The 14,471-nt window shown below is 45.5% G+C and overlaps 1 protein-coding gene across 4 annotated transcripts; it reads right to left on the reverse strand.

Annotated features, from left to right (window-relative positions):
- Positions 1-365: 365 nt before the first annotated feature.
- On the reverse strand, positions 366-14,037 carry LOC129849545 (ETS-related transcription factor Elf-2-like). 4 transcript variants are annotated; one of them, XM_055916367.1, is made up of 10 exons: positions 13,858-14,034; positions 12,641-12,893; positions 7,328-7,453; positions 6,923-7,111; positions 5,055-5,138; positions 4,220-4,412; positions 3,530-3,925; positions 3,198-3,372; positions 2,452-2,694; positions 366-2,250 (listed from the first exon to the last, which is right to left on the reverse strand). In XM_055916367.1, exons 1-10 carry the CDS (start codon positions 13,930-13,932, stop codon positions 1,906-1,908), a joined length of 2,079 nt encoding a protein of 692 aa, XP_055772342.1. In that variant the 5' UTR covers positions 13,933-14,034; the 3' UTR covers positions 366-1,905. The 4 variants fall into 4 exon arrangements, with proteins under 4 accessions (XP_055772342.1, XP_055772341.1, XP_055772343.1 ...); XM_055916366.1 differs by having other exon boundaries at positions 5,055-5,141; positions 13,858-14,033; XM_055916368.1 differs by lacking the exons at positions 12,641-12,893; positions 13,858-14,034 and adding an exon at positions 10,250-10,477 and having other exon boundaries at positions 5,055-5,141.
- Positions 14,038-14,471: the final 434 nt, after the last annotated feature.

Consider the following 14,471-nt stretch of genomic DNA (forward strand, 5'->3'; position numbering starts at 1 on the left):
TGGAACCTAGAACTCTGATTAAATGGTATCATACTCCCAACCACTGGCGCTACTAGAGTTCTGTACTCCATCTACACACTGAATTACAGTCGTTTGTCAGGCGGGTGGTGAATACAGTCACTCTGCACGAGCCATTGAAGCCAGTCTGTTGCCACCCATTCAACTAGTTGTGGTTAAATGCTGAATGGAACTGTTTAAAAACAGAATCCCTGCAACCAAAGGGTTACTAGTTCTAGTCGGTTGGAACAGGTCCCAGAGAGGGTTCCTGGTGGTGTGTAGATCACCACTCTCCTCTGACGGTCTGTAACACAGCATTTACATCGCCTTTGGAAGAGCATTATTTCATAAGACAAAACAGAAAATAATTTAATTAAAATGTTTTTTTTAATATTTCAGTAAAATCTACTTGAATACACTTTGAAACAAGAGTACAACAAAATAGAATATACTTCAAATGTTGAATATACAAACTAGTTCTGTCCGAACAGCTTTCCCCCTCTTCGTTACAACTAAGAAAAACAAACTGCTACAGGATATGTAGGGGGCAGAGCCAAGATAGCCGACGAGAGGTTTATGCTGAGGAGCTTTCCTTTTCAAAAGCTAGAGACAGTTACCATGGGGAAGTAGATGTAGTAAGCCTATGGTCAAGGCCTACTAGAACCAACCAGGTTTGGAGTCAGTTCCATTTCGTTTACAGTCAATGCTATTTTTTTTTTTTTTAATCACTGAAGAGAATTAGAATGTCAGTCTATTTCCTGAATTGAAATGGATTTGACCCCAAACCCTGCAACCGACCCACATACACGGACCTGGGCTGCAACCGACCCACGTACACGGACCTGGGCTGCAACCGACCCACGTACACGGACCTGGGCTGCAACCGACCCACGTACACGGACCTGGGCTGCAACCGACCCACGTACACGGACCTGGGCTGCAACCGACCCACGTACACGGACCTGGGCTGCAACCGACCCACGTACACGGACCTGGGCTGCAACCGACCCACGTACACGGACCTGGGCTGAAACCGACCCACATACACGGACCTGGGCTGCAACCGACCCACGTACACGGACCTGGGCTGCAAACTACAATAAAACACTGTGCTTGGTACAAGATATCAAAAAGGTCAAGAAACCGTAACACAAAACAAAGCTAAATCTGCTTATCTTATAAACAATGCAATGAAAAAAACCAATCATTCTAAGGCTGTTTTGAATTTAATTCCCCTAAACTGTATAATAGTTATATACATATAAAGTCCCTTTGGCTTTTTATTTCCCCTTGTAAGAGCTGATCCTAGAACAGCCCGCAGTCGTTCCTGTGGTGTGTTTCTGCACCGGGAATCTGCACAGTGATCAGGCAAATAAAATGCTGGTCGTACGCACAAACTTTTCTACACAAACCCCCCTCCATCTCGCTCCTTTTCCAGTTCACATTTTTTGGTTTTTATAATTAGCCTTTTGTTTAGTGTTTTTTTTCTGTTAAGTTTGTATTTTTCATTGTAGCTTAGTTAGCTAGTGTCTCGTCTGTCAGAAACAGAAAACGACGTAGTGATTTAAGTTGGACTTGGTCCCTTTTTCTGAAGGAGATTCTTCCCTTTTGAAAAGTCATTGCTGGGTTCCTTTGTTGGCTGGGTGTCCTACGGTATTGTACGACTCAAATGACACCCTATTCCCTACAGAAGAAGGGTACTGTATAGGGAATAGGGGGCCATTTGGGATGCGCCCTGGTTCTCCATGGAGATGAGGCTGTGGTTGGAAGGTAGACCACCCCAGGGTAAATCAGAGGTGGTTGTGGGTCTTTATAGTCTCTCAGACTGTCATGTAGAAAAAGAAGAACAAACTCCTATCTGGGCAAAAACCTGTACAAACTACGAGGTGTGTGTCCGTACTTGTGACCTCAACACTCCGGATCTTCTGATTTGATCTCAGGCAGGACCTCTTCTGATGGGACGACTACCGGGATGATCTCCGGTGCTTCCGGTAACGCCGTCTGGACGGGGAGGGCCTGTAGCGACACCGTTTGAACGGTCAGCGTCTTGGCTTGCTGCTGCGGCGGTTCTCTCGTTGCCGTGGCAGATCTCTTGATGACGCCGCTGATGATATGGGATGCCGCCACCGGAGCGCTCTGATTGGCTGTCGTCGTCACGGTGACAACTCCGGTCCCGCCACCTTGCGTCGTCGTGACGATATGATGTGTCTGTTGTTGATGATGCAGCGTTGTGGGAACAGCCAGCCTCATCACCTTGGTCACAGGGGATACAATTTGTAATTACATAAATGAAGACAATGTTTGAATTTATAACAAAAATAAATACAAATAAATACACAAAAAACACATTTGAAGTCTGTCCCAAATGCAACAGTATCTTGTGATGTTTCAAAGTATGTTTCCCAATTTCTAGCTTAAAATGGCCAATAAAAAAACAATATTTTTTAAAGTCACCTGTGTCCCTGCAGCCATGGTAGCCATGGTAACATGAGGTGCCAGGGCTCGAACCCCCCAGGAGTTTGTCCCGCCCAGGAGAGAGATGCTGCCCGGGGAGCCCCCCAGGCCAGGCTTGGTCTGCTGCTGGTACTGGGCCAGCTGGTGGGCTGGGATGGTGATGATCTTAGCCAGTTGGACCGTGATCTTGTCTCCGTTCTCCGCTGTGGCTGGAACCATGGTGGGGATGGTCTGGATTACAACCTGGAGAGAAGAGATGAACAGGTCTATACATTCTAGATCTATACAGAGTGGTGGTGGGGGGGGTCTGGATTACAACCTGGAGAGAAGAGATGAACAGATCTACACATTCTAGATATATACAGAGGGGGGGGTCTGATTACAACCTGGAGAGAAGAGATGAACAGGTCTACACATTCTAGATCTATACAGAGTGGTGGGATGGTCTGGATTACAACCTGGAGAGAAGAGATTAACAGGTCTTCACATTCTAGATCTATACAGGGTGGGGGGGGGGGGGGTCTGATTACAACACGGGCAAAATAATTATGATGTAGAAGGTAAAGGATTAGATCTAGTCATTTTAATTTCATGAGATCAAAAGATAATATGGTTTCCAAGATTCCAGTTTTGAATCGTGGACTTGATGGTTAGGATGAGGGGTGCCTTCGTAGCTCAGTCAACCGGTCCACTCTGTCCACACTACAGAGCAGCTAGCTGACACACCAACTGCCGTGGTTACCCACCTTCGGTTGTGAGTTCGCGTTGCCCGTTGCCGTGCCGATGGGAGAGGTGTTGGCCAATTGGTAAGTCGTTCGGCCTCCCGACATCCCTGGCGCCTGTTGCACGGCAACCGTTGAGATCTTCTGGCCCAGTGACGTTGTCATGACTACAGGCACTTGCATGGCAACCCGTACAGTCCTGGGGACGGAAACAATAACAAAATGGAGTCAGTGACAAAGTTTTGTAAATACAAACCTACTAGATATCACTAGATAGATAAAGTATTTTACATTCAGCATGAAACCCCCAGAGTGAATTGTATGTTTTAGGGTCAGTATTAGGGTGTCTCTCTAACCTGGGTCCTGAGGAAGTGGGGATGATGGCCGTGTGAGAATGCTGCGTCTGGGTTCCGTCTGGCGCCGTGGAAATGGTCACTATCCTCGGAACCCCCACTGCCGCCCCGCCCCCCGTCATCACCGCCTTGTTGCCCTTAGCAACCGGAGGATGGACCACGGTTCTAGTCCCACCCCTCAGGATGGTGGGCGTCGTGGCGAGCTCGGCCACATTCAGTATCGTCTCCGACGAGGGCAGGACTCTCTCGTGGTAAGACTTCTCCGAGCCAATAAGATCGTCCGATCTGGAGTCGGCCTTGTCGTCCTCGATGACAACGATGTTCTTGGGCATCTCCTTGAACTGGTAGACCAGCCGCTGACCTTCGACCTTGGCCAGTATACCACGCTGATAGTAGTACCTGGTAGAGAGGGAGGCAGAAGGAGAGGGAGGGAGAGACAGAGAGGGGGGGCAGAGGGAGGGGAATAGAGGAGGGAGGATAGGGGATAGTTGAGGGGGATGATAAAGTTCAGACTGAACTGGAAGTGGCATCCAGCCGGGCATAACTGACAAACACTAATGTTCCTCAGAGGAACTCATCCAACCAACAGTATTCCCCAAACCAACAACCTACACATCTAACTCAGTTAAACCCTCTTTCACAGTCAATGCCAGTCCATTTCAAGTGCTAGACGGTTGTAGGGTAAGTCCTCACCTCAGAGCCCGTCCCATGGTCTCATAGTTCATGTCAGGTTTGTTCTTGTGTTTACCCCACAGCTTGGACACGGCCTTGGAGTCCACCAGCTTGAAGATGCCCTTCTCCCTCTGAGTCCACTTGATGTACCTGGGACACGTGTTCTTGTCCTGGAGTAAGTCTAACAGGAACTCCCACAGGTACGTGGTGCTGCCTGGGGGAACAGAGACAGACAAGTCCGTCAACAGGGAGACAATATTTATCCCCCTCTCTAAGTTCACAGGCTTAAACAACAGGGAGACAATATTTATCCCTCTCTCTAAATTCACAGGCTTCAACAACAGGGAGACAATATGTATCCCTCTCTCTAAGTTCACAGGCTTAAACAACAGGGAGACAATATTTATCCCTCTCTCTAAATTCACAGGCTTCAACAACAGGGAGACAATATTTATCCCTCTCTCTAAATTCACAGGCTTCAACAACAGGGAGACAATATGTATCCCTCTCTCTAAGTTCACAGGCTTAAACAACAGGGAGACAATATTTATCCCTCTCTCTAAGTTCACAGGCTTAAACAACAGGGAGACAATATGTATCCCTCTCTCTAAGTTCACAGGCTTAAACAACAGGGAGACAATATGTATCCCTCTCTCTAAGTTCACAGGCTTAAACAACAGGGAGACAATATTTATCCCTCTCTCTAAGTTCACAGGCTTAAACAACAGGTTAACGTCACAAAGAATATGGTTGATGAAAACATGGTCGTGGTAAAATGAAGTCCAAACCCCTAATCAACACATGAAATCCTAGGAGTTTATGTACGTGTCATTTCTATATATTTGGTATGTCCCACCTTTTCCTTCTCTGGGTTTCTTCTTGATGCCGAGGTCCGGGGATCCGTTGGACACAGCAGGCTGGTGAGTCTTTGGCTTCCTCCCTGCTACACAGACACGATACCAATAAAGTTTTTCAAACTAAATCAAATCATTTGACATTTGTCGAAGACATAAGCATTTCACATTGCGTGCAATCTCCCAATATGCCAATAGATGGCGCTCTTTCTGTCTATAAGACACAGCCAGTCTGACAAGTCAGTCCTATTTACCATCAACATCCTGTCTGCAAGATACAGCCAGTCTGACAAGTCAGTCCTATTTACCATCAACATCCTGTCTGCAAGATACAGCCAGTCTGACAAGTCAGTCCTATTTACCATCAACATCCTGTCTATAAGACACAGCCAGTCTGACAAGTCAGTCCTATTTACCATCATTATCTTTATAGTACTGTTATCATTAAAACCATTTAGGCTCTTTAGCATTACTTTGATGTCTAAATCAACAGCCGGTGTCTTTAATCAACAGCCGGTGTCTTTAATCAACAGCCGGTGTCTTTAATCAACAGCCGGTGTCTTTAATCAACAGCCGGTGTCTTTAATCAACAGCCGGTGTCTTTAATCAACAGCCGGTGTCTTTAATCAACAGCCGGTGTCTTTAATCAACAGCCGGGGTGTTTAATCAACAGCCGGGGTGTCTTAATCAACAGCCGGGGTGTCTTAATCAACAGCCGGGGTGTCTTAATCAACAGCCGGGGTGTCTTAATCAACAGCCGGGGTGTCTTAATCAACAGCCGGGGTGTCTTAATCAACAGCCGGGGTGTCTTAATCAACAGCCGGGGTGTCTTAATCAACAGCCGGGGTGTCTTAATCAACAGCCGGGGTGTCTTAATCAACAGCCGGGGTGTCTTAATCAACAGCCGGGGTGTCTTAATCAACAGCCGGGGTGTCTTAATCAACAGCCGGGGTGTCTTAATCAACAGCCGGGGTGTCTTAATCAACAGCCGGGGTGTCTTAATCAACAGCCGGGGTGTCTTAATCAACAGCCGGGGTGTCTTAATCAACAGCCAGTATCTTAAATCAACAGCCGGTATCTTAATCAACAGCCAGTATCTTAATCAACAGCCAGTATCTTAATCAACAGCCAGTATCTTTGGGTAGTATTATGGAAAGTTTCTTGATTTCTCAGTGGATAGCCAGTATTCTATTCTGTCTTAGAGTCATCTTAACCTTCCTGACAGGTTGGTGGACAGGCTCTGGTTCCTCTAGGAGGGTGACCATGTCCTCATCACTAACCTTTCTTCTCCCTGACAGGTTGGAGGACAGGCTCTGGTTCCTCTAGGAGGGTGACCCCCATGTCCTCATCACTAACCTTTCTTCTTCCTGACAGGTTGGTGGTCAGGCTCTGGTTCCTCTAGGAGGGTGACCATGTCCTCATCACTAACCTTTCTTCTTCCTGACAGGTTGGTGGTCAGGCTCTGGTCCCTCTAGGAGGGTGACCATGTCCTCATCACTAACCTTTCTTCTCCCTGACAGGTTGGTGGTCAGGCTCTGGTTCCTCTAGGAGGGTGACCATGTCCTCATCACTAACCTTTCTTCTTCCTGACAGGTTGGTGGTCAGGCTCTGTTTCCTCTAGGAGGGTGACCATGTCCTCATCACTAACCTTTCTTCTCCCTGACAGGTTGGTGGTCAGGCTCTGGTTCCTCTAGGAGGGTGACCATGTCCTCATCACTAACCTTTCTTCTCCCTGACAGGTTGGTGGTCAGGCTCTGGTTCCTCTAGGAGGGTGACCATGTCCTCATCACTAACCTTTCTTCTCCCTGACAGGTTGGTGGTCAGGCTCTGGTTCCTCTAGGAGGGTGACCCCCATGTCCTCATCACTAACCTTTCTTCTTCCTGACAGGTTGGTGGTCAGGCTCTGATTCGTCTGGTTCCTCTAGGAGGGTGACCTCCATGTCCTCGTCCATACAGTCTTCCGTAGACACCTCCACCACAGTCTCGGTCATCACGTCTGGACGCATCGCAGCGTGGATGAAGTCTGGGGTGGTCACACACCCTGCCGGGATGAACACATCTAGTGGGACAAGAGGGAAAGCGGTAAGAAGAGAGAAAGTGTGCGTGTAGTGTGTGTTCTGGTGGATATGACGTTGTGTGAACGACAACATTCTTAAGAAATCTGAGATCTACGACATCAATGATGTCTCTCTGTTCTTGTCTCTCAGCTTATGGATGGAATATGGCATGGTGAATACAAATAAAATATCCAAATGAGTGTGTGTGTGTTAGTTACCTGGGCTGCGGTCCCCTCTCAGGCTGGTAAAAGAGTCCATGTGCAGCAGAGCCTCGGCAGCCTCGATGGTCTTATCAGAACAGTAGATACTGGTGCCAGACTGTTGGTAATGGACAGACGCCTCCACTGAAACACAAAACACACGTTAGTAAAGGTGAAAAGCACCATTGCAGGTCTGTACAGCCGGTGTAGACATTTCATTACATGTACAGAGGGGTTCTGATGCATCCTGCTGGAAATAACAGTTGTGTTTGGTTACCTCAGACTGTTACCACGGGTTGGTTTTTATTGTGAAAACACTGTCGGCGTTCCACCATTAACGGTTTACTACCAAACTAAAGTTGGAGACACTTCCATGGCTTGTTTACTACACTTCACACAGGACTTCTAAAGACTGTCAAAGCTGACATTCTCTCTCTGGCGCCCCCTAGCAACCTTTCCCTCTCCAGCTACTATGGCATAACTGATGTAGGATCAGCTGCAAATAAAAGTCCTATTCTTTACCACTATGACCTACAGCGTCAGACTGACCTTAAAACAGATGTTACAGAGCATCAAGTAACTAACTAGCCATAACTAAACTAACTAACTAACCATACAATAAGTCTTGGTTAGAAGTCATGGTTTCCTCCTTTCCTTTGGGCCCTGGGGTTTTTCCTTATAAAATGACCCAATCTGGAAAACCCTCTGGGCCTTTGTCTTCCTCATTATGGGCTGTCTACAACAAGGGGTCTAGAGGGTTTCCTTGGACTCTTCTGGTCACGGTAAATCATTTGGTCTAGGAATTGTTTCACAAAAAAAAGTAGACAAGGAAAAATCAAGCAATTTATTAGTATGGGTATGAAGTCATTCTGAGGAACTAGAAGACAGACTAAGCCCAGGGATATGTCCAAAAATGGCACCCTGTTCCCTTTACAGTGCACTACTTTTGACCATAGCGCTATGGGCCCTGGTCAAAAGTAGTGCACTATATAGTGGATAGGGTGCCATTTGGGACCGAACCCAGGGCACCTGTTGTTGTCCCTCTCTGGGAAGCACGTCTCTGGTTACCATCACCCCTGCCCATGTTTGGCTACGCGGCAGGCACAGGGTAGGGGAGAGGGGTTATCTTTAGGAAGACTGCCTCCCCCATCCCTCTCATTCAGACCCTGACACACACTACCCGTTGTCCCAAGCGCAAATAAAAACTGTAGCCCCACACACACAAACAAACATAACTACTATAAGCACCTGATAGGCCGAGCTGCACTTGAAACCAGACAGGACTACCTAAATAAACCCACCATAGACCATAACATAGGCTGGCCACTGGATACTTTGACACCGATACATAGGCTATAAATAAACATAACCATTTGACCTGCATACTAAGATGCATTTGTCTGTAAGCATATCATACATATGGGTTTAACTGTAAAAGTCTGTAAAAAAGTCTTATGCATTTTCATATTTCTAGGGATTCGTTCAACAGTCAGTGTTTGGTTAAGCGAGGTTGGTTATCTGAATATTTGGTTGGGTACTGACCAGGGTTGAAATAGTACTGCTGCACTACCCTTTTCAGACATTGTATTTCTTAAGAAAATGTATTAACATCTGTAAAAAGCAATTGAGTCTAAAAGTCAGCATATTTCAAAGTACAAAATGCTTGTGAATAAATATGATTTTCATCATTACTTCTCGACAAGAAAGAATAAGCTGGTACTATTTGACCGTGCCAATAATAGCAAGTCCGACACAAAGTAGTGCTGTCCCCGATGACTTCCGTGTTTACACTCGCGTAGCCTTTCCCTCCAGTTCTCTTCGAAGACGGTCTCCATCCTCACGTCACTCACTCCCCGCCCCGGACGCCATTGGATACTTCAGTAATCTACGCCTACCCATCTAGCAGCGCTCATTGGCTGGTGGGAGGATTTCGAACGCCTCACGAGCGCCGTTGGTCAAGTGAACCTGTCAATCAAGCCACAACCCGCCTAGATGCATAACAATGCATCCGCCATCGAAATTATCCAAAAATAATTAAAAAATATCGTTAAATCAAGGAAGAAAATAATTCACTCTAGCCAATGTAAAAAAAAATATATATAATAACCTTTGTATGCCGAACTGAACTTAAACGAGACACGATTTGCACTTAAAAATCGCTTGCGAGTAAAACGCAAAAGTCAGCATTGAGTGCACCGTTAGCAGCCACACACTTCACGGGATAAACCACTGGGCCCATACTTAGATAACGGTCCGAATCTGACTCAGAAAAACGGAACATGGCTGAAAATAGATGAGAAAAAGGTCACAATATGACTAGAATACAGCTTTCAACCAAATGTTTACACTCACTTCCGTGTCATTCAATGTTTGAACAAACTGTCTGTATGTGTTATTCAACAAGGAAAAATATTTCGATAGCTAATATTTCAATACAGGGATAAAATCACAACATAACTGATTCAATATAGGTAGATCATATATACAGATTGTGTATTTAAAGCCATGATAAACGCGGAATAAACATAAATCCACATGCCCTTCCGACTCAGACAGCGTGGCAAAGACGTAGGAAAGACAACACATCTACAACACTTCCTGGTTTCAGCGGGGCTCCCTCTCTGCCCGAATAACCAGTTATTATGATACACATGGACGAACAAACTATAAATCACGATATGCACGCGCTGCTACGTGCAGATTGCGGTCTAATCCACCAGTGCTCAAAGCCAAGCGGTAATTTTAAACATTTTAAGAACGACTGAAGAAAAGCGGACATCGCCATGCAGGTTACTAAGCAAGGTGATCACTTCCTGCTTTGCCCTCCATTATTTCACGAAACTACTTAACGGATATGGGGGCGCAGCGGTCGCTAAAATAAACACATAACGTGTCAACAAACGGCCGCCGGTAGAACGAGTTCTAAATAAATTCCGTTACCTGCTCTGATGAGCAGATCGAGTTGGTTAGCGGGCCCCTCATGAAGTGAAGTCGCCATGTTCTTCCCGTGTTGCAGATTCGCATTGACTTCACACTGAAATGCAAAGGCAGCCAAAAGCTCAGATCACTCCGCCGTCACAGGAAATCTCAAATTCATCCAGACCGCTTCACAACCCCCACACCGCGGCAGACGGCTGTCCTTCCGCGCTAAACACAGGAAATCCTTCGCTCTCTCTCTCTCGAGCTCTTGCCAAAGATGGTGGATACATTTAGATGTCCCACTCAGGCCGTTAAACATTTTTTTTTAAATTCCTGTCTGCTTAAGGGGTAGCTCTCCCATAGGCACCAATACATTAGCAGCTGTGTCTGATTCGCTTAGTTCATTGACTGTATATGAAGCAGAAAAAAAAGGAGCGAGTGAGATGTCTCGCTTCCTTTTCCATCTCTGCTCTTGCATCGATCGTCAACCAAAGCAGGAAAAAAGGACAATTCCTCCATAATAGGCCCGTGCATTCAACATAAAAAAAGCATAACAGAGCATTTTAAGACACCATTAATGTAATATATGTATTGCATTCTTAACAATGAACATTAAACTCAAGGAATAAATATTTTAAGAGCATATAAACGTGTCTTCATTTGCATTATAACAAAACGACCTTTGGCTAAATAGGAATGATGTAAACCTGATTTTTTCTTAAATCTCTTACTAAAGTAAGTAAAAATGAAACAGTCTGCTGAGGTACAGAGTGCAGAAATGTTTAGATTGACGCCAGGGCATGTAGGTAGTTAGGTCACCATCCAGTTTAATGGGTTAGTTTTCTGACTGGAGTCTAACACCAAGTCTACGCCCCAGACAGCACTCAGCGACTCGCACAACAAGTCAGTCATTGTGTCAGCAACCAATGACGGAATATAAAAAGGGAAGAAAATATAAAAAGGGAAGAAAAACAAGGAGTTAAAAAATAAAAATATGTTACTTTAGACACTTTGAGGGAATGCGCACACACCGTTGTCTGTCTGCTTACCTGGCTGGACAACACTCCTTTCCAAAGAGAAAACTTCAGAAATAATGAAATAAATACCTCACTTTTTAAATCTTACATGCTTTTGGTTTGGTGTGTTTCCCCTCCCCCACCTTGTCCAACTAACTACAGGCTATAGACTGTCTGCCTAACCTTTTTGCCTAACTCAATCAATCAAATGTATTTATAAAGCCCTTCTTACATCCGCTGATGTCACAAAGTGCTGTAAAGAGACCCAGCCTAAAACCCCAAACAGCAAGCAATGCAGGTGTAGAAGCACAGTGGCTAGGAAAAACTCCCTAGAAAGGCCAGAACCTAGGAAGAAACCTAGAGAGGAACCAGGCTATGAGGGGTGGCTAGTCCTCTTCTGGCTGTGCCGGGTAGAGATTATAACAGAACATGGCCAAGATGTTCAAATGTTCATAGATGACCAGCAGGGTCAAATAATAATAATCACAGTGGAATCACAACTGCAATCAATGTATGTTTACAACTTCCAAACAGTACACTTTGGACTTTTATGTACTACAGTGGACAGCCACAAGAGGGCGATATCTACTGGCAGACAGGCCTTACATATCCGCTTTCTGAGTTTCCTAGCAACCACACCAAAGCTGTGAGTGACTGTAGTACTGTGGATGAAGCTGTGGAAAATAATGTACATCTCCCCAAATGAAAATAACACCTGGAAACTGGTGTGGGCTGTGTATGTCAAGTGAATGTAAAAATCTAATTGTAATACTTAACTATTGCCCTCTTAGCTTTATTATCAACAGCTAGTGCCAAAGCTGAAAGCTGTCCCACTTCTATTCTTATTTTACTGAGTGTGTATTCAGGTTGTATATAAAAAAGGTACATGTATGTATGTATGTATGTATGTATGTATGTATGTATGTATGTATGTATGTATGTATGTATGTATGTATGTATGTATGTCAAAAGTTTGGACACACTGACTCATTCAAGGGTTTTTATTTATTTGTAGTATTTTATACATTGTATAATAATAGTGAAGACATCAAAACTATGAAATAACACATATGGAATCATGTAGTAACTAAAAAAGTGTTAAACAAAACAAAATATATTTGAGATTCTTCAAAGTAGCCACCCTTAATCTTGATGACAGCTATGTACACTTTGTTGAACACTTTTTTGGTTACTACATGATTCCATGCGTGTTATTACATAGTTGTGATGTCTTCACTATTATTCTACAATGTAGATAATAGTACAAATAAAGAAAAACGAGTAGGTGTGTCACAACGTTTGACTGGTACTGAATGTATACATACCACTAGTACATTCAGGTTGGGTAGGTATATGGTATATGGTATATGTAGGCCTGTGTGTACACCCCTCTCACCTGTCTCCACCATCTCAGTCTCCACCTCCTGTTCTTCCCCCACGTCCTGCATCAGGTAGGTCCCGTCATCGTAGACCAGAACCTGGGCAGAGAACCACTGCTCCATCCCCCTGCCTGGGACCTCCTCCACAATCACTGCTGGGTACTCCTCCTCTTCATCCAGCTCCCCGTCTGTCTCTTCTTCCACCATGTCTCCCTCCACCTCTACCTCACCGTCTCCCTCCTCACACTCCTCCACCTCACACTCTCCCTCCTGGAGAACAGGGGGGAGGGAGTAGGACAAAGAGGAACAGAGATGGAGAGAGGGACGAGGATAGAAAAACAGAAGGGGAGAAGAGGAGCCTGGTTTAGAAAACAGAACACTTTCTCTCCTGCTATACAGTCCTCAAAGTATAGGAGACGTGTAAAGGAAGCAGCCAGTCCTGTCTTTAAGGAAAGGAGACGTGTAAAGGAAGCAGCCAGTGTAGGAAACATTATGTATCGCAGCCCTGATCATGTCCTTTCTTAAAAAGCAAGGAACAAGGAAAGGAAGCCAGTGAGTATGAATATTGGAGAGCAGCACCTATCTAGTCCTGTCTTTAAGGAAAGGAGACGTGTAAAGGAAGCCAGTGAGTATGAATATTGGAGAGCAGCACCTATCTAGTCCTGTCTTTAAGGAAAGGAGACGTGTAAAGGAAGCCAGTGAGTATGAATATTGGAGAGCAGCACCCTATCTAGTCCTGTCTTTAAGGAAAGGAGACGTGTAAAGGAAGCCAGTGAGTATGAATATTGGAGAGCAGCACCTATCTAGTCCTGTCTTTAAGGAAAGGAGACGTGTAAAGGAAGCCAGTGAGTATGAATATTGGAGAGCAGCACCTATCTAGTCCTGTCTTTAAGGAAAGGAGACGTGTAAAGGAAGCCAGTGAGTATGAATATTGGAGAGCAGCACCCTATCTAGTCCTGTCTTTAAGGAAAGGAGACGTGTAAAGGAAGCCAGTCTAGGTCCTAGGTGATTTCACTGCTCATAATTCAACATTACATTTGAGTCATTTAGCCGACGCTCTTATCCAGAGAGACTAACAGTTAGTGAATTCATCTTCAGATAGCTAGGTGGGACAACCACATCTCAGTCATAGTCAGTACATGTTTCCTCATTAAAGTAGTTATCAGTAAAGTCAAGTGCGAGAGTTAGTTCATTAAATGTGTTTGTTACTCAGTCCAACCCTCTCACCACTCACCTGATGAGGGTCCTCCACGGCGGTGACATACTCAACCACCGCCCCTCCACTGTCAACGAGCACCACCGAGGTCATGACGCATGCCCCTCCACGCTCGATCCAGCCTACTCACTGCTGCCCCCTGGCCCCACCTTGCTCTGCTGCCCCACGCTGGTGGCCTCCGGTACTGCAGCCAGGCCACAGCTCAGACCACTGAGGAAGAGACAGAAGTTATTTCAACTTTATAAAGCTAGTCGTTGAGAGCAAATTGTCTTTGGCATGGACAGGCCTACATGATGGTAAGAGAGACCTGTGGTCTAGAGAAACATCTAGTCGCTGCTCTCTTCCCCTCTTTACCACTGAGCCAGTACCAGGTTTCATACCTCTAAGGGCCTATTCCCTCTCCCTCCCTCCTTCATATCTCTAAGGGCCTATTCCCTCTCCCTCCCTCCTTCATATCTCTAAGGGCCTATTCCCTCTCCCTCCCTCCTTCATATCTCTAAGGGCCTATTCCCTCTCCCTCCCTCCTTCATATCTCTAAGGGCCTATTCCCTCTCCCTCCCTCCTTCATATCTCTAAGGGCCTATTCCCTCTCCCTCCCTCCTTCATATCTCTAAGGGCCTATTCCCTCTCCC

Source organism: Salvelinus fontinalis, unplaced genomic scaffold, assembly GCF_029448725.1.
Source record: "Salvelinus fontinalis isolate EN_2023a unplaced genomic scaffold, ASM2944872v1 scaffold_1524, whole genome shotgun sequence".
Lineage (NCBI taxonomy): Eukaryota > Metazoa > Chordata > Actinopteri > Salmoniformes > Salmonidae > Salvelinus > Salvelinus fontinalis.